This window comes from Phyllostomus discolor, chromosome 8, assembly GCF_004126475.2.
Source record: "Phyllostomus discolor isolate MPI-MPIP mPhyDis1 chromosome 8, mPhyDis1.pri.v3, whole genome shotgun sequence".
NCBI lineage: Eukaryota > Metazoa > Chordata > Mammalia > Chiroptera > Phyllostomidae > Phyllostomus > Phyllostomus discolor.
This window is the reverse complement of record NC_040910.2, coordinates 106,164,882-106,183,141: the sequence shown is the minus strand read 5'-3', so window position 1 is coordinate 106,183,141 and position 18,260 is coordinate 106,164,882. Positions and strand designations below refer to the sequence as shown.

Genomic DNA, 18,260 nt, shown 5'->3' with positions numbered 1-18,260 from the left:
TGAATGGGAAGATGCTGAAACCTTCTGTATGTGAGAGTCTGCATGAGACAAGATGGAAAATAACGTTTGGGCCCAACTCTCAGTTGAACACATTTATTTACTGAACCTCTGCGGTGGCAGGACTGGATCAAGGCTTTTCTTGATACCCTTCCCCCTTCCCTCCACTCCAGCCCCTCACAAAATCGGAGTAGGTTCCAACAAACACCGTTGCTTTTACTGCATTACTTTTAAAATGTCAACTTCCAACATCAGTAAGATTGTGACCCGTACTAAGGCTGCTTGCAGAAGTGAAGTCTCAGTTGTTTATGGAAGGTGGTCAGTAAATAACATTATCACACACAACCTTAGTATAAATCGCTCCACCCCACCATAAGTAAGGGGATTAAGTGCTGTTTTAGGATACCAGGCATGCTGCTAAGCACAGTTCAAGCCTATGGGTGAGGTACGGTTATTATTTGATTTTATAGATGAGGAAACTGATAAGGAAGTAGAGTCACATGCTCAGGATCACTGAACTAGCAAATAGCAGAGAAGGAGCCACCCCAGGCACTCAGACTCCTGTTGGGAGGTGTTAGCTGCCAGACTGCAAAGGCAGGAATCTTGTGTTAACTTTGTATCTCCAGAATTCAACACTCTGCACATAGTAGCAGCTAAATAAATCATTGTTGAAGTTGAAATAGTAAAATGATACCCTTACCCCCCCCACACACAAATACACAGTGAGTACATGGGGAACGTTGGAACTCTGAATAAGCTCAGTGGATTGTGTGTCAATTTCCTGCTGTGTTTCTGTACTAAAGTTCTTCAAGGTGTTACCATTGGGGGAACTGGGTGAAGGGGTGCATGGATATCTTTATATTATTCCTTACAACTACATATGAATTTACAATTATCTTAAAATAAAAGGTTTAATTAAAAGAAGAGTGTTTTATTTTTAGAAAGAGGGAAAGGGAGGGAGAAAGGGAGAGAAACACTGATGTGTGGTTGCCTCTAATGTGCCCCCAACTGGGAATCAAACTGGCATCCCTTTGGTTTGTAGGCTGGCACTCAAACCATGGAGCCACACCAGCCAGGGCTGAGATTAATTTATGCTTTTTGTGTAGCTGCAAGTTATTTATTCTCCCACAGAGGTCATGTTTTGCATTGTGTCAATATACCACAGCCCACAAACCTATTCCACTGCTGAGGGGCATCTGGGCTCCATCCAGTTTTTGGACATTTCCACACGTGTCTCTGAGCACATGTGTGTAGGAGATTCCCCAGGGTACGTACCGAGGAGTGGAGAGTCTTAGTGTACGTTACTCTTCAATTTTACTAGGTAATTCTTAAACTGATGGTTGCATCAATTTGCCCTCTCACCTACCTTAAGGTTACGTATTTGGGCCTCAGTTTCCCTTGCATTTGTTGTTTGTAAAATAAGAGAATTGGACTAGGGGATTCCTGCAGTCTTACAATTGAACACAGATGCTGTCTCTGGCTGAACTTCCCTGGGACACTTCCCGAGGACACACGGGCCCAGGGCACCATTTGGAGGATGGTCAGTGTGGGGCAAAGGTGAGAGAGAACCTCATGGTTCTCTGCAGGGTGGACCGTGACGGGTCTCGGCTGTAAGCCCCTGTCTCTAGTTGTCACAGGGAGAGAGATGGGTTTAGAGCTGTACACTCAGGTGGACCCTGCTCCCCCTACTCTTCCCCTGTAATTTATTTCTTTGAGTTACATGTTCAGTCCAGTGACTAACCAGTCATGCATACAGTGAGGGTCTACCATGTGCCAAGCCCCGTGGTGGGGGGATGCCGAAATGAGCAAGGCACACACTCCTGGGTCTTGAGGAGCTCACCGTCAAACGAGGGAGTCCCATTGGATATGATTTTCTTCCCCTTGTCACCTGCAGCAGGTATCAGTGGACCAGGCAAGGGACCTGGTGGCAGAGGGACGGTTGCTCATCTGCAAAATGATGTTGCTATGAGGGGTATGTGCTAGCACCTATGCTTTTCACAAAGTAGGTGCTCAATGAATGTTGGCTAAAATGGATTAAAATCTAGGAGGCAGTCTTTAGGCAGGCTAAGGCTTCCGAAATGAAGATAGAATGCCCAAAGCCGGGGCGGAGAAATGGTACCTATATCCTTCTGTGTCTAGTGACATGAACCTGTCCTCCAGCCCATTTTAGAAGATTCAAATGGGAAAAGCAAAAGAGTTTAGGGAAGAGAAAAATGAGAAGATGGGGCCATGTTGACAGATTCAGGGCACAGGAGTCTCTGCAGGGACACGATGGTGTAATGAGAGTCTTTTCTGGGGAGGCCAAGGGTGGAGGGATGGGGGCAGAGGCCTGGAATGGGACTACTGATAAAATTGAAAAACCGCGGTGATTGGTTCATGGATCCTCTCTCCAGCCAGCACCTCTTTTCCCTCACTCTCCGGACAGTGACTTTCTCATTGCCCTTGCCAAGACTCATCAAACTTGGCCTCAGGAACACCTCGAGGGTGACTTAATCACTCAGCAAATATTTATTGAATGTTTACTAGGTACCAGGCCCTATGCAAAATGCTGGAGACACAGCAGTGAAGAAAACAAGGATCCTTATCTTCATGGACATAGGCAAGTATATCTGAAAGATGTGTTAGAAATGAAATAGCTGGAGCAAAGGGCATGTGCATTTTAAATTTTTATCAATTTATTTTAATTTATTTTTTATTTTTTAGAGAAAGGGGAAGGGAGAGAAACATCAATGTGCTAGAGAATCATTGACTGGTTGCTCTCCCACACCCTCGACCAGGGACCTGGCATGCAACCCAGGCATTTGCCCCAACCAGGAATCGAACTTGTGACCCTTCGGTTTGCAGGATGATGCCAATTCACTGAACCACACCAGCCAAAAACCTAAAAAAAATTTTTTTGTTTATTTTTAGAGAGAGAGGAAAGGACGGAGAACAACATCTGTATGGTAGAGGCTAGAGATACAACCATCCGTTGCCTCTAGCATGCCCCCAGCTGGGGACCTGGCCCTGACTGGGAACTGAACCAGCAACCTTTCAGTTTGCAGACAGTGCTCAATTCACTGAGCCACACCAGCCAGGGCGAATTTTTACCAATATTGCCAAGTTATATACAAAGAGTTCATTATAGTTTATGTTCCATCCGTGTGCCTCTTTCCGAACCAGTCTATGTTTCTAACCAGGGGGGTAACTCCTGCACCGGTGATCCCCCCTGACTTCAATCTTCCCACTAACTCACGAAGACCCTGAGTTGCTCTCCCCCGAGGCCAGAAATGGAATACCTTCATAGATGTTTTCTTTACCTACAGAGAAGTGATCCTTCTCTGAGATTTGTGCTGCTGGGAAAGATTCTTGGTAGTGGTGGAGCTCAATCCATGTAGGGGTGGGAGACTCTCTAGGACCGAGAAGAGAGGTGGTGGGGAGCTATTTCAAAAGGATGCCTGTGACCGAAGGAAGTGACCTGAAAAATGACATTTGGGATCACTTGTTTCAGGCAAGTGATCCTGGCTACACCTGGATTGGGGGGAGGAGGACTTGGCAAAGTTTTTGTCCATAAGAAGGTCACATTGCAATAGTGTGATTGTCACCCAGGTGCTTGGCAGGGTCACGGGCATGCTAACTCTCTGCACACTGGCCTGACCTCTTAACTTCACCTGCTCAGCCCATGATTCTCCACGCTGAAGCTACACAGCTGTTAGGGTCAGGGACCAGCTGGAGAGACCTAGAAGGACTGGGGTAGACATTGCGAAGCTCCAAGAACTTCGGAGCAGAAAATATTATGTCCTGGTTTCTAAGACTGCCTGATTTCAAATATTCTGTCACACAAGTTCACCAGTACCCGTCAGACCGAGTGTCCCAGTTTTCGGTTCGGAAAATGCCGTCTATCTGAAAGGTAATGGGGAAGAGAGAGGCAGCTGTTCATTCATTCCAGTGTCTATGCGTGGGATGGGGGAGGGGCAGGGAGGAGCAGGAGAGTGGCCGAGATGGCCCCAGCTCGGGGCTGGAAACTTCCGTGAATCCGCGCAGTGTTACTGGCATCATCATAGCCCCACTTGCTCACCCACTTGCTCGCGCAATTCCACACTGGGAAGACTGACTGATATGTTGGCTTCCCTTTCAGCCTCGCCCCACTGGTTCAACCAAAGGGATCCTAGGGCACGTATATGGGAAAGCAGTTTGCCACGGCAGCTTAAAAAGTGGGGCTAAGCAACTGGGTTCGGTGAGGCCGATTTCCCGCAGCTAGGAGGCGGACGTTAGTTTTTCCCTTGGGGAGACAGGAAAGAGACTCCAGGTCCCCAAAGCAGCCCTAGAGCCAGTTCGGCCAACAATACCCTCCCCCCAACAACACCCCCATCGGAGTGGCGGACGGTCCAGCCCCTAAGCGATCAGGCCACGGCCCCCGGCCCGGTACGTTCTCCTCCCAGCGTAGCCCGGCCCATCTCCCCACCCGAGGCTCCGCCCCTGATCCCTCCCTAGTTCAGCAGGCTTCGGAAAGGCGGCACCCGCGGGCTGTTCGAGCTTCAGGGATGGATACGCTGACTGGACTACAAGTCCCAGCAGTTTATGGGCCCGCCCACGGGGGCGTGGCTACACCGGGCAGCGAATTGGGAGGAGCTCTGGCGCTCAGGCTAGGGAACGCGTGTGACCAATAGCCGGGCGGCTCTCGACGTGTGCCGATGGGGGCGGGGAGAAGCCCTCCGGGGCCCGAACAAAAGCCGGATCCCGGGCGGCTGCGGGTGGCTGGCGCGCTCCGGCTAGTGGACGTTAGGACAGGGCCTCTGTGGAGGGAGCGGTGCGCACGGACTTTCAGAGAGGTGAGTAGCGGGTGGATGCTTTTGTGGGAGGTCTCCCACCTGGCCCAGGAAATTCTTGCCTCCCTCCTTCAGCTCAGAACCTCCTCCACCGGTGCCGGCTGGGTGTTAAAGCGCCGTTCCTGCATCTACTTGGAAGTTCGGGGGGGTCTTAGCTTTAGGTTATCCTTCGTCCGTAACACCGGCCAGCAGCCACGTGCAACTAACTCCCAACTCTTCCACTTTCCAGTTGCTGGGAGTTTGCACAGGCTTGCCGCCATCCTTGCTTCTCTTCCCTCCGCGGAATTGCATTGACTCTATGCTGGCGCCCCTCACCTCCTCCCGCGGCCAGTTATCGAGCCTCCTCGGGCTTTATCGGGCCACCTCTTGCCCCCATCCGGTCCCCGCACCGGATGCGGAGGACGGGAAGTAGAGAAAGAGGTGGCCACTCACCCGACTCCGGCACCTCCAAGCCGGGCTCAGGCCCTTCCTCTTAGTTTTGTAGAGTTCACTGAACCCCGCGCCGAAGTGAAGGGAGCGAGCCAGGGGTGCAGCCGCGGCGGGCCACGCGGGGTTGGCCTGCCCTAGGCTGCCCGAGGCCTGGCCTTGCCGCGAGGACCTGGCAGTAGAGTGGCGACGCCGGAAGGACCCTCCTCGCTCTGGAGGTGCCGTCGGGCGAAACCTCTAAGCGACAGATGGCCGGAGTGCCCGTCTGCCTCCCCACCCCTGGCGCTGACACCGAGCTTGGCTGAAGCAAGCCCCTCAAAGGGCCAGAGGATGCTACCGCCGCCCTCCTGTTGGGCCTGGCAGAAGGCCAGTCTCCGTGCCTCCTGCCCTCTCCAACCTTGGCAGATACTGTGCAGTTCTAAGGAGTTAAGCCATTAGGTGGTCCCTGGCAGTCTGCCTGGGAAGAGGGTTCTGGAGAGGATGGTGAGGAGCAGTGCATAGCACAGTAACTGTGCTGTGTGTTTCAGCCAGCTCATTTTATTGGATTTCTGAAATGTTGAGCGAGGGACAGCTAGCTGGTAGACCCCAGCTGACCAGATGGGCGATTTTCACCTCTTACAGAGCTTCTTAAACAGCTTAGGAGACTTTGATGGAAAGATCCCTCAGACACTGGGCAGCTGGTATGTCCACACCCCCGCTTCGGGCACTATATAGAGGACACTTGCAGAACTGCCCTCCCCTGTACTCTGGGATTGCCAATTTCCTCAAACAAGCCCAGTCTTACGGGTACTAACCTTAGAATGAGTACTTTCTGTCTCTCCCAGAGAGAGAACCTAAGTAGCACCCCCAGTGGTTCTGCACCGCTGGCTGTGTCCCAGCAAGTACATGCCTCCTTTCTTTCATTTAGCCTTCCCTGTGGGCTGTTTCTGCCCTCCGTGGCTGCTGTACATGAGCTCAGTCCTGGGTCACATACCCTGTCTGCAGAAAACACCTCTTTTAGCTCATAGGTTCCTCCCTTGGAGAGAGAGAGAAAGAGAGAGAGGGAGAGAATTTTTCATGTTCCTTGGCATGATTTCTCCCAAATGGTTTATGCATTTACCTTTTATTAGGTAACAGTTTCTTAGGCCCCAAAGCCAACGCCTGGGGTCTCAGCTCTGCCCTGAAACCATTTGCTGCCAGTTTGAACAGCACATTCAGCTTCTGAGGAGGCAGCCCAAGACCTTGGGGGCGGGGGGCGTCCTCCAACCGAGATTGGTAAACATCATAAGTCTTGTCACTAGAACAGTTTTTAACTGCAGGTCAGGGGCCATTGGATGTTAATCACTGTATGCACAGTTGGGGGACGTGCGCACTTTTCTGGGCTTTTCTTTGGGTGCTCAGACAAGCCTGAGACCTCAGACAGGTTAAGGGCTGCTATCCCAGAAAGACATCAGGACCCCACTGAATGTTTAAACTTGCCCACCCCGTTCACTTCCTGGTTTTGTGAGCCCTCTTAGTGCGTTGGTGAAAATGCAGAGGCGACTCCTTCCCTGCTTTTATTCTACCTTGTAAATTCTCTGCCTTGGCTTTGGGAGGGCTTGCCTCGCCTAAGCCAGAACGGTCTGGTGGAAATCTCTTATTTTGGTGAGCTGGCTGATCTTTTCCTGTATCGTCCCCCTGGTGTATTTTCTCTCCCACCTGTTTCTGAGGACCTTACGGAGATGAGCTCTTGAATCTGAGATTTGGTCTGGTGCCCAAGAAAATTGCGACTTTTCAGCTACAGAAGGTCCCTTTTCTCACCCCGTCCTTTCTGAAGTTGGGTCACTGTCAGTTTTGGCAGGTGCCAGGCTTGGGGGACTGGTGTCCTACGAGTGTCTGTCAGACTTCTCTCTTGGACGTAGAGGCTCAGCTGAGGGGCTTCCTTCCTCCCGCATTTCGTGGTCACTGGTGCCCCATGTGTCTGAACTGCTGGGGGCGGTCAGAAACGGCCCCCTTCTTGCTCTGCTTGATCTGCCCTGGGCCGCACTCTGGGAGGGGGGCGGGGGCAGGTGCACCCATCTGATTTCAGGACCAGTTTTTCTGGTCTGAGTCAGGAAGGTTGGGAAATGGGGCTGGAGTGGGAGGGGGTGGAGGACAGCGAGGCAGCGCGGCTGGCTGAGGCATCTGCTTCCGAAACTCACGTTGAGATGGAACCGGAGGTCATGGGTGGGGGGAAGGGCAGAAAAGGGAATGTCTGCCTTGAGCCCCTTCCCTGCTATACCCCACTTTGGGCCAGACGCTAGACTGAATGCACCCATTGTGCCCAGCTGGAGACCCGCTGGGAGGCTGAGGGAGCCAGCCAAGCCAGGATTAGAACCTGAAGCTGAGGCCTGGCCATTTGGGAGGGAGGCGCAGGGTGGCCCCTGGCAGTGGAGACCGACCCTCCTGTGTGTATGCACCAGCCAGCTGCCCCTGCCTCTGCTCCCCTTCACTTTCCCTCGCCTTGTCTCCTCCCGCGAATGCAGCAGCTCCGGTTATGGATCTTTGTGGGAGACACAGCACTGACTTCGCCTCGTCTGGCCAAGCTCTAGCTCAGTGGCTTGATGTCCTTTCCCGCCCCTGGTCCTCTCCCTGCCTCATTCCTGTCACCACCCATGGGAGACAATGGGTGTGTCCAGACAAAGCGGTGGGAAGGGAAATGAAATTGTCACACAGACCCCCCCACCCTTTTTTTTTTTTACATGGCATATTCCTTTTAGAAATGGTTTTTTTCTCTTGAGCTGAGGCGTGGGGTCTTCTGGGGACCAGGAGTAAGAAGGTTTGGGTCCACACCTTGTGTCCCCTGCTAATTGGTTAGGCTTTTGGGGCAAGTTATTTTAACTCCTCTGAACTTCTAGTTCTCATCTGAGAAACAGGGTTATGAATCCCGGTGCACCTCACAGGGCTCACAGAAGGTGTGTACATGCGGCTGTGGATGGTTTCTGCCCTCCCAGCCCGGGCTCAGTTAGAAGTGACCAGTGCAGGGTGGTCCCCAGGGAGGCCTCTGTTTTGCTCCAAATTAGCAGCTGGGTGACTCAGTGGGCCGGGTGGGTTGCACTGAAGGTCATAGTTCCCCCGCCCTGTGTTTGCTCTGAACTCGGCCGGGAGAAATGAGCTTTGAGATGACTCCTCCTCTTTGCTTCTCAGGGGGCTTGATCTGGCCAGAGGCTGGTTAAACTTGCTGGCCTGGCCTTCAGCTTGGTGGTGCATGTAAGTGTGTAAAGGGGGAGAATCTGGGTGTGGGGAGACAAAACCTGTAGGGGGAGTGAGGCTGGCATTGCACAATTTGGCTGTGCTCCCCACAGGTAACCAAAGGGCATGTTTCGGTGTCCGTGCCCACCTCGGGTGGCACCAGTGCATAGGTTTGGGTCGTACCGCTGGTAAGCCGGGTCTCCCCCCACACCTGCCTCTGCTGTGGGGTGACCGTTGTCACCAGTGAGCCGATCTGCCTAGAGGGAGTGGACATAGGATGGAGGCCAAGAGTGCTAGGGGGAATGCCAGCTTTGTCTTTCTCTGCCATCTTCCCTCTCCCACCGCTCCCCCATCCTCTATGCTTGAGATCCCATCCCTCCTGCTGGGCAGCCCCTTTTCTCCCTCTTGAGAGGTGCTGAGATCTGGTTTTATTGTCTGGGGGCCCGTGTCTGCCCTGCTGGAGAGCATAGGGCTTCCATCCCCCCTGCTTCTGACCAGCTCCTCTTCCCCCAACAGGCAGAGCAGGTCCCTCTGCAGCCATGTCGGCCAAGGCGATTTCAGAGCAGACGGGCAAAGAGCTCCTGTACAAGTACATCTGCACCACCTCGGCCATCCAGAACCGGTTCAAGTACGCCCGGGTCACCCCTGACACAGACTGGGCCCGCCTGCTGCAGGATCACCCCTGGCTGCTCAGCCAGGTGAGTTCGCGCCCCCATTCTGGGCCTTTCATCCAGGCCCAGGGTCCGAGGACAAGAAAGCACTCGGTTTGTTGGAGGTGTCCACGAGGGCACCAGGTGAAGACAGACTGCCCGCAGTGGTGGGCGGCATGCAGTGGGCCGAGCAGGGTTTGGGGTTCAGCTCCCCGAGTGTTGAGGTGCCCTGGCTGGCATGCAGAGAGCGTGGGTTTGGAAATGGACAAGCGAGTCCCAGTGGCAGCTGTCTGTCTATGAACCGTGTGGCCTGGACCGAAGCATTCTACCTCTCCGAGCTTCACAGGCATGACGCTCACCATGGGAGCTGTGAGGGTGAGCAGCAAGGTCTGGGAAGCAGTTAGCCTGCTGCCTGTCACTGGGTAGATGCCCGGTGACATATAGGTGTGTGCCACCACCGCCCTCCCCACGCCCTCCAGCGGGGCACATCAAGAAGGTCAGGGCCATGAGAAAGGGTGACGTTGTAGTTGACGTAGAACGGCTGATGGCCTGGGATGGGGGCAGCCTGGCCTAGAGGCTCTTCCTCGGATCCGGGCAGGGCCACTACTGGGCGGGCTCAGGGGCTTCAGGCTTCTTCGGCAGGGCCCAGAGACCAGGACCAGAACCAAGGGTGGGCGTTCGGGGCTGCACGTTTCCTCCCACGAGGAGGCAGCCTAGCCAAAGAGGGAGCTGCCTCCGGAAGCAGTGAATGTCCCGGCACCGGGAGTCTATGAACAGTGGCTGGGGGCTGCTTGTTGTTGGGCTTGTGGACAGGGTTCAAGCCCAGGGGTGTGGTTGACCAGATGACCTCTAAGGTCCTTTGTCAACCCCAGGCTGTATATCTCTCTGTTCTTCCTTTTGGAGCATGGCTGGTCCCTACTCTGAGTGTGAGGGAGACAAAATCTGCAGGTTAAACCTAAAGCTTATAGTCTATTGAAGTTAGGACACCACACGGGGGAGGGGAGGCAATCATGTATTCAGCAGGTGTCTGGGGAGCACCTGCTCTGTGCCGGGTCCTGTCCTGGGCACAGACAGTTCTGGATTCCTGGTTGTCAGAAGGAAGACATGGGCTGAGACAGGTGAGGGTGGCTTCCACGAGCTGACCCTAAAGGAGGGGTGGGATCATTTTGGGGAACGGGGCGGATTGGAGGCCACCTGGGCTATCGTGTGCTTCGGGCCCCCAAGCCGTCCCCTCCGACTCTGCCCTCTCTCTCCTTGTTCTAAATACAAACCCCTCCTGCCGCAGAGCTTGGTGGTCAAGCCAGACCAGTTGATCAAACGGCGTGGGAAGCTGGGCCTGGTTGGGGTCAACCTCACTCTGGATGAAGTCAAGGGCTGGCTGAAGCCACGGCTGGGGCAGGAAACCACGGTGAGTCCGGTGGGGGGTCGGGGGCCATGCTGTGGGAGCCGCTCGATCCGCAGTGAGTCCCACGGCTCGCTGCACGCCGGCCAGACTGCAGCCTGGGGCAGGTGGTAGTCCTGTGGCCCTGGCCGAGGCAACTGGGCAGGCCTTGGGGCTCACACCCAGCTCCCCCAGTCAGGGGAACGGCGAAGGAACCCCTGTGTGATTCGAGAGCCAGGCGGAAGTGGTCTGCTTCTGTATTGGCAATCTGAGATGGGAATTCCCTTCTTTTCAATTTCCAGAAAGGGTGCGTGGTAGCTTGTCATGACAGGCAGACCCTGGGGCGGGGGGGCGGGGGGGAGAGTTGAAGAAGATACGTGCAGAATCATTTGGGCAGAGGTGTGACCAGGCCAAGGCCTAGGAAGTGACAGTGCTCCTGAGGATGAAGTGTCACTCTTGGCTTCTGGCTCGGTGATTAATCTCGGCTCTGTCGATGAGAGAGCTAAAGTGAAACGTGGCTCAGGAAGGCCAAGAGATGCTCAGAAATAAAATTGCGTTTCCTCTCACCGCCACAGGGAACTGGAGGACTGAAGGGAGGGGTGGGCAGGGGCTTGGCGTGGACCAGGGGTGGGGGGGATGTGCCGTCCACACCTGGCTTTGCCCCGCCTGGGGCGACTGGACTGGGGGTGACCGTTCTCTTCCTCGGCTGACCCGGAAGTCGGGGGAAGGTGGCACTGGAGCCCCTCCCTCTCTGACGGGGCTTTCTTAAACCAGCTCTTTGTGTTACTCCCCAGTTCTGGCCCTCGTAGTAAAGAGGGTTCCTTGAGATCGTACATGAGCCCGGGGGCTGAAGGATCTTGACCTTGGTGCTTCCAGGCCTCTGGGAAGAGGGCAGCAGGGCTGGGGGCTGAGCAGCATCCCTGGGGAGGCCCTCACGCTCCCCTCTCCAGCCATGGGGGTGGGGGGTGTCAGGAGGTCGGAGCGAGCCGGCAGCAGCTTGGCCCAGGAGCGGCTCGCTGCCTCCGATGGGTCACTGTCTGGTCTCTGACTCAGCAGTGACGCGGGCGGGTGGGGCTTCGGGACACACTGTGATGAAGGCTGTCTCCTCAGCTGCCACCAGGGACCCACTTGAAGTGATTAGCTCCGCAGGCCTGTTGCGGTCAGCCGTGACAGTCTGGGCGGAAAAGTGTGTCTGGTCAAGCTCTCACTCCCCTCTTGCCGCCCCCACCCCACCCAGCCCCGTGCCCGGCCTCTCCTCCCGGGCTGGCTCTCCCAGCCCGAGCTTGGAGGTGAGGGGGCTTGGATTAGTCTGAGTTCTTTCACTCCTGTGCCGGCTGGGAGGGAGACAACTCCTGATCCCTGTGCGCTCGGGGCCGGGGCGGTGTGGCAGCTCGTTTGTCCCCCTCCGGAGGAGGCAGGGAGAGACTGCAAGGTCAGCGCCTGTCGCAGCGTGGCCGGCACAAGGGCAGGCAAGCGGGTGGGAGAGGGGAAAGCGTGGCACACGCAGGCTACTGAAACTCTGAGGCACGCCCAAATCTATTTCTTTGCCGATCTGACAAAAAAAAATAGATATCGTTTTGATTCATTCACACCAGATGGCTATTGCTCGTTGTATTGGGTGTTGTCATTTTTTCATCTGACAGTCGAAGGGAAAAGAGGTCAGTGTCCCTGACGAAGTAGTCAGGCACTGTGCGTTTGAAACATGCCTGCGGGGCGGCAGTTGACAGGTACTGGGCAAGGGTCTGTGGTTTCCAGAAGAGTCTCTCTTTGCTGAGCGTCGCCGGGGCAGTGCTGGGGCCGCACCTCCGGTGAGAAGGTGAGGCGGAGGGAGCCTGAGCTTTGCCTCCCCCGTCTCTGCAGGTGGGCAAGGCCAGAGGCTTCCTCAAGAACTTCCTGATCGAGCCCTTTGTTCCGCACAGTCAGGTAGGTGTGAGGTGGCTCCAGGCTGGGCCTCCCCTCTCCTCCGACCCTCACATGATGAAAGGGAAGCTCACACTGCTGGAGAAAAGTCAAAGGCACCAGAGTCCAGCAAGCTGTGCGGAAGGCCTGGGAGGCCCACGGAACAGGGGGTCCAGAGATGCAGGAAAGGGTGGCTTCCCAGTGCCGGGATGAGAAGGGCCTGAAGGCAGGGCCCCTCCTCCAGACCAGGTCGGGCCGGCTCCGCCTGGACTGTCACCCAGCGAGGCCGCTGCCTCGTCTCTCCTCTCTGCCCCAGAGGGAGGTGGTAGACAGATTTCCTCGTGAATGTTCTCCATGGGCTTTAGAAACGAGACCGCAGGGTCCGGGCCCCCGTCTCCGCGCTCAGTGCCCCGCCCCCACCCACGTGGCGCTCTCGTTCCCTGCCAGGCGGAGGAGTTCTACGTCTGCATCTACGCCGCCCGGGAAGGGGACTACGTCCTGTTCCACCACGAAGGCGGGGTGGACGTGGGCGACGTGGACGCCAAAGCGAAGAAGCTGCTCGTCGGGGTGGACAAGAAGCTGAGCCCTGAGGACATCAAGAAACACCTGTTGGTCCACGCCCCCGAAGACAAGAAAGAGTTGAGTGAGAGGGTCCGCGGGTGCGCGGTTTGGGGGCGGGGAGTAGGGACGGCCGGCGGGCTCTGGGCACAGCAGGGAGAGCAGAGTGGTCGCCCTGTCTGGGTGGGAGGTGGAGGGGGCAGGTGGGAGACACACAGGCAGCCGCCCCCACTCCCCGCTGGTCCCCAGGAGGGGAGCTGGCTGGCTCAGAGTGAAATATGCCGTCCCCGTCCCGCGCCTCGCCCCTGTCTGGCTAGCGCCTCCTCCGCTGGCTGCGGGCCTGACAGCTCCTTTCCGCCTCAGTGGCTGAAGAGTGATGCCCAGGGAGCGGGCTTGGCGGAGGCGAGCAGGGGGGTCGGCGAGGGGTCAGGATGGCGGGGCGTGCAGCTGTCTGGGGCATCACCAGTGCTGTTGAGCCTGCTCATCAAGGGATGGGTCATCTCTCTCTCTCTCTCCTTCCCTGTTTAGGATTCTGGCCAGTTTTATCTCCGGCCTCTTCAATTTCTACGAAGATCTCTACTTCACGTACCTCGAGATCAACCCCCTGGGTAACTGCAAGGGTGGGGCGGGGCGTGGGTCAGTTACAGCAGGGGTGCCAGTGCCCGTAGGGACGCCGCACCGCCGACCAGAGGACCGCGCCTCCGTGTGCGGAGGGGGCGGGGCAGGCAGGCAGGTGTGCGTGCGCAGAGGGGTCTCCGGCTCACTGAGTGCAGGCCTCTGTTGCTGAGCTCCCAGAAGACCGTGATTAGTCCCCTTTCACCAGCTCCAGCTTCTTCCTTCGGCCCTGGCTTGTTCTGTGATGGGGAAGTCCTGCGTGCTCCAAGGCTGTTCCCCCAGCAGCGGGGCTGCCTCTGCAGTCGCCTGACTCTCCAGGCCCTCCTCCTTGCCCGCCTGTGCCCTCGGAGGCGCTCCCTGCGGGGGAGTTGGTCAATCATTGATCCCCAAGGTCTGGAAGCCTCGGCCGAGCCTGTCAGGCAGGGGAAGGCGGTCGGTGGCGTGATCTGGCTGTGGCCAGGGCTTCTCAGGGCAAAGTCCTGGTTCCAGACCCAGCTGGGGATCCGGCCGCTCTAATGGACTAGATGGTTCTGTGCTGACTTAATTAGCTAAATGGCCCTGGGGGAAAGGGAAGATGGATGTCCAGTGAGGCGGCAGTAAAGGCAGCCTGCTGGCCGGGGCCCCGCGCAGCCTCCCGACTCCCCTGCGCACCCCCTGACGGTGAGGCCTCCCCCAGCCTGCACCTTTGCACATTTTTTTTAATGGCAGGATCCTGGATGGGTAAATGGTTAGATAAGGCACATTGTGTAGCGTTTTATGAAACGTTTAAAAATTGCATAGCAGCTAAAACAGACTTTCCTATCATATGGCCTGTAGGTCAGGGTGGAGGGAACTGGTCTTAAAGGATCTGTTTCTCCTTTGGTGGGGGAACGCCGCGTCTCCATGAGAATTGTTCTTGTCTCTCGCTCAGCGAGAAAGCCACGAGGCCCGCGTGGGGCCCGGACCCCGTGGGAGTGGTGTGTGGGAAGTCTGCGAGGTGGCGGTGGGTGGTGACCTCTACCCAGGGCAGGTGTCTGACGGCCTCCGCCTCTCTCACAGTGGTGACCAAAGGTGGCGTCTACGTCCTTGACTTGGCGGCCAAGGTGGATGCCACTGCGGACTACATCTGCAAAGTGAAGTGGGGCGACATAGAGTTCCCTCCCCCCTTCGGGCGCGAGGCTTATCCGGAGGTAAGGCCGCCACGGGGTGGGGGGGTGGAGAGCGATGGGGGGGGGGTGGGTGACTAATCTCAGATGAGCGTTTGGCGCCCCCCCCGTGGGCGGTGTGTTTGGCAGGGAAAGGAAGGTCGAGAGCCATTTAATTTTCTTAAAACCCAAGGGGGGCCGGGGGTAGGAGTCAGCCAAGGCTCTGAATCCTGGCCAGAAATCCTTTTAGACATCTCTCTCAATCAACCTCCCTGGGCTCTTAGCTTGATTTGTTGCTTCTGGATAATTCCGAATGGCTCCCCCTAATCTGTCAGGAAGGCGGTTCTGCCTGCCACTTGCTGAGCATTTTAATCGCTCCTTTCCACCCCGTCTTGTCTGAGGTCCTCACAGCAGAATCGGGCCTGCGTGATGTGACGTAACCCCGGGCAAGGAACGTGGCTGGGCAGGGGGAGGGGGGGAGGGTTGCATCATCTAGGCGACTGATGTTTGCAAGGGGTGCCCGCGAGAAACAGTGACACAGCAGGGCTTGGGACCTGGGCAGAGAGCCCAGGACTTAAAGTCCTAGAAAGGAGTTGGGAAGTTTGTCCCCAGGGGGTGACAGTGGCAGTGGGTGGTTTTAGGGCGTGCAGATGCCATTGTGTTTGGTCCCAGGCACGTAAGGTCCCACACGGCCTCTCCTCCCTGGCCGTCCTAAAGCAGCTGAGCACCTCTCCGTACGTCTCTGGGGAGAGAGAAGGGAAGGGGCCTGAGGACCTGGGACGCTGGCAAAGGGGGTGTCTCCAGAGCCCACCTGTGTCTGTGGTCTGGTCCGTAGGAAGCCTACATTGCAGACCTGGATGCCAAAAGTGGGGCGAGCCTGAAGCTGACCTTGCTGAACCCCAAAGGGAGGATCTGGACCATGGTGGCGGGAGGCGGTGCCTCTGTCGTGTACAGGTGACTGAGGGGGCTGCTGGCGGGGTGCCAGGCAGGTCCACAGGTGTGTGGCCTGGGTCAGGTGCTTCACTTCGGGACGTCTCCAGTTCCTTGCTTGGTGCAGAGCAGGAATCGTGGGGCATGCCGGAGGGGTCCACGCACCCTCCCATTTGCTACAAAAGGAGGGTATTTTTTTTTAAGATTTTATTTATTTACTTTTAGAGAGGGAAGGGAGGGAGGGAGAAAGAGAGAGAGAGAAACATCAATGTGCGGGGTTGCTGGGGGTCATGGCCTGCAACCCAGACATGTACCCTGACTGGGAATCGAACCTGCGACACTTTGGTTTGCAGCCTGCACTCAATCCACTGAGCTATGCCAGCCAGGGCTAAAAGGGTGTTATTTTGATTAGTGTAAGTTTTTGGCATTAGTGATATGGGTTCCACATACGGGCACAACACACACAGAAAACAAACCAGAAAGTGAGTGTCGCCGCACCACCCCCCATGCACCAGGTCACCACGGTGACCCCTTTGCCGTGGGTGCTCGCGGGCGTTCCAGTGCCTATGGGAGTGTGCGCGTCCCTTCACACTCCGTAGAGACGTTGGGATCCTAGTCCATGCCCTTTGGTCATCGGCGGTTTTCCACTTGAGGCCCAGCAGACCTCTGCTCCTTTAGGGGCTGCAATTGGCCGGCCACACTCCCGTCTGAGCCCGTCTGTGCCCGGCCGGGCTTCCCTCTGGCTGCAGCACTTCCCCTCCTCCGAGGGGCAGCCCGGCGGAGATGCCGGGAAGGTGCATCATTTTTTGTGTGTGGGGCAGTGCTCTTTGTCCGCTTCACACATCATTGCCGTCAGTCCGGGGCCCGCGGTGGCAGCTCAGCGCCGGCGGAGCGCGCTGCCCAGGGGAGCCCGATGCAGCAGTGTTAACCTTCGAGTGGGGCCTGTGTGGGGCTCGGGGCCCCAGGTCCGAGGAGTCAGGTCCGTAGTGGGACCTCAGGGCCTCGGGGGTGTCTGCGTGTCCTCCCAGGCACCAGGCCGCCGCCCTCTGCCGCTCCAGTCAGAGCCAGGGCTGACTTGCGTGTCTCCCTGGCAGTGACACCATCTGCGACCTGGGGGGTGTCAACGAGCTGGCGAACTACGGGGAGTACTCGGGCGCCCCCAGCGAGCAGCAGACCTACGACTACGCCAAGACGATCCTGTCCCTCATGACCCGCGAGAAGCACCCCGAAGGTGAGGCACGCGCGCTTCTTTCTCGGGACGGCCCTGTGCGCTACAGGGAGCGGCTCCGGGCGAGCAGGCCCCGGGGTTGCGCCCAGGCCTTTGCAGCCCAGGGCCGGTCACTTAACTTCCGGGCCCCAGGTCTCCCTGTGGTGCAGTGGGCAGTGACGGCGTCTCTCAGAGGGGGTCTCGAGAAGCTGAAGAGGTGACTCAAAGCCCCGTGAGCAGGGTGCGAGGGTGGCGGTGAGGCGTGCGCTCTCTCTGGCTGCTGTGAACTCGGCCCGTAGACGTTTATTGCCCGGCTGTGCCATTCCACTGTCGGTGACTACACATACCGGTCACCCCTACCCGGAGCCGGGTGGAGCGAGGTTCCCGCCAGGTGTGCCCAGAAACCAAGCTGGGTCTCTGGACGGCCGTCTAGGCGTTACGTAGGGATTCTGTGGGTTCGGAGTAACCACCTGCTCCGTGGTGGGGGGGGTGGAGAGTGGAGCTGATGAGCCTGAGCGTCATCAGGAGAAACCAGCCTGTGTCCCCCACCTCTGCACTGGCGCCTCCTGACAGCTGGCAGACCCTCGCTCAGAGGAGAGGACCCTTAGTCGGCTGGTCTGGTAAGATGCTCAGGTCCGCATTTCTAACCCTGTTCTGACGTCTCTCTCACTCCGAACCCAGGCAAGATCCTCATCATCGGAGGCAGCATCGCGAACTTCACCAACGTGGCCGCCACGTTCAAGGTAACCAGCTGCAGCGACTGTGCGGTTTCTGGGGAGCATGGGGGAACCCGGGAAGGGGGGTTCTCACAAAGCAAGGCTTAGGAAGAAGCAAGTTCCTGTGAATCGCCCAGTCCCGACACAGGTCCCTCGTGGGGGAAGCAGAAACCCCTGGGGCAGGTCCAGACCTGAGGCCTTGTCTCTGGGCAGGCAGCTGGCACTCACTGGGCCAGGATCTCACTCTCCCGTCTGAGGTGTGGGGAGGGGGGGAGCTCTGCCATCCCCCTTTCGGGACAGGTCCTCGAAGAACTGCCTCGGTGGGCCCTCATTCTCAGCCCTCCGTTGTGGGGCTCTGGGTTCTCTGCAGCTGCTGCTGGTGTTTCGTCCCTCTCTCTCCAGTCCCTTCTCCAAAAGGTCAGAGTGAGGAAACCGTTCCGACGGTCTGGGGCTCCCGCTCACCCAGCCAGGGGCCGTCAGCCGGGGCCCCTGCACACGGTCAGGGCCACAGGCACACGGCTTTAAAGCATGACCACCAGTCAGCTAGGGTGGCGGAGCTGACCTGTTTCAGGAATCGGTCCCCTCAAGCAGCCACCTCAGGAGGCCATTTATTACTCCCCGCTGCCAGGGCTCATGGAAGCCATTGGTGGGGATGCGCCCTGCCTGGTGCTTTCAAGTAGGTGGCGAGAGTATTGAATAAATAAACATCAGTCTTTTTTTTTTTTTAAGATTGTATTTATTTATTTTTAGAGAGGGAAGG

General features: G+C 57.0%; 1 protein-coding gene across 4 annotated transcripts in view; it reads left to right on the top strand.

The window, feature by feature from the left end:
* The first annotated feature begins 4,653 nt into the window (after positions 1 to 4,653).
* The window catches only part of ACLY (ATP citrate lyase), a 40,758-nt gene continuing 27,151 nt past the window's right edge, over positions 4,654 to 18,260 (top strand). For 2 of the 4 annotated variants that reach the window (XM_028521628.2, XM_028521627.2), the window contains exons 1-10: positions 4,656 to 4,812; positions 8,937 to 9,118; positions 10,356 to 10,478; positions 12,312 to 12,374; positions 12,798 to 12,988; positions 13,437 to 13,516; positions 14,562 to 14,692; positions 15,483 to 15,601; positions 16,672 to 16,808; positions 17,466 to 17,527. In XM_028521628.2, the coding sequence (XP_028377429.1) occupies positions 4,671 to 4,812; positions 8,937 to 9,118; positions 10,356 to 10,478; positions 12,312 to 12,374; positions 12,798 to 12,988; positions 13,437 to 13,516; positions 14,562 to 14,692; positions 15,483 to 15,601; positions 16,672 to 16,808; positions 17,466 to 17,527 (1,230 nt within the window). In that variant the 5' untranslated portion in view covers positions 4,656 to 4,670. Of the gene's footprint in view, positions 4,813 to 8,936; positions 9,119 to 10,355; positions 10,479 to 12,311; positions 12,375 to 12,797; positions 12,989 to 13,436; positions 13,517 to 14,561; positions 14,693 to 15,482; positions 15,602 to 16,671; positions 16,809 to 17,465; positions 17,528 to 18,260 lie in introns of all 4 variants that reach the window. The other 2 variants (XM_028521629.2, XM_028521631.2) reach the window with 2 other exon arrangements.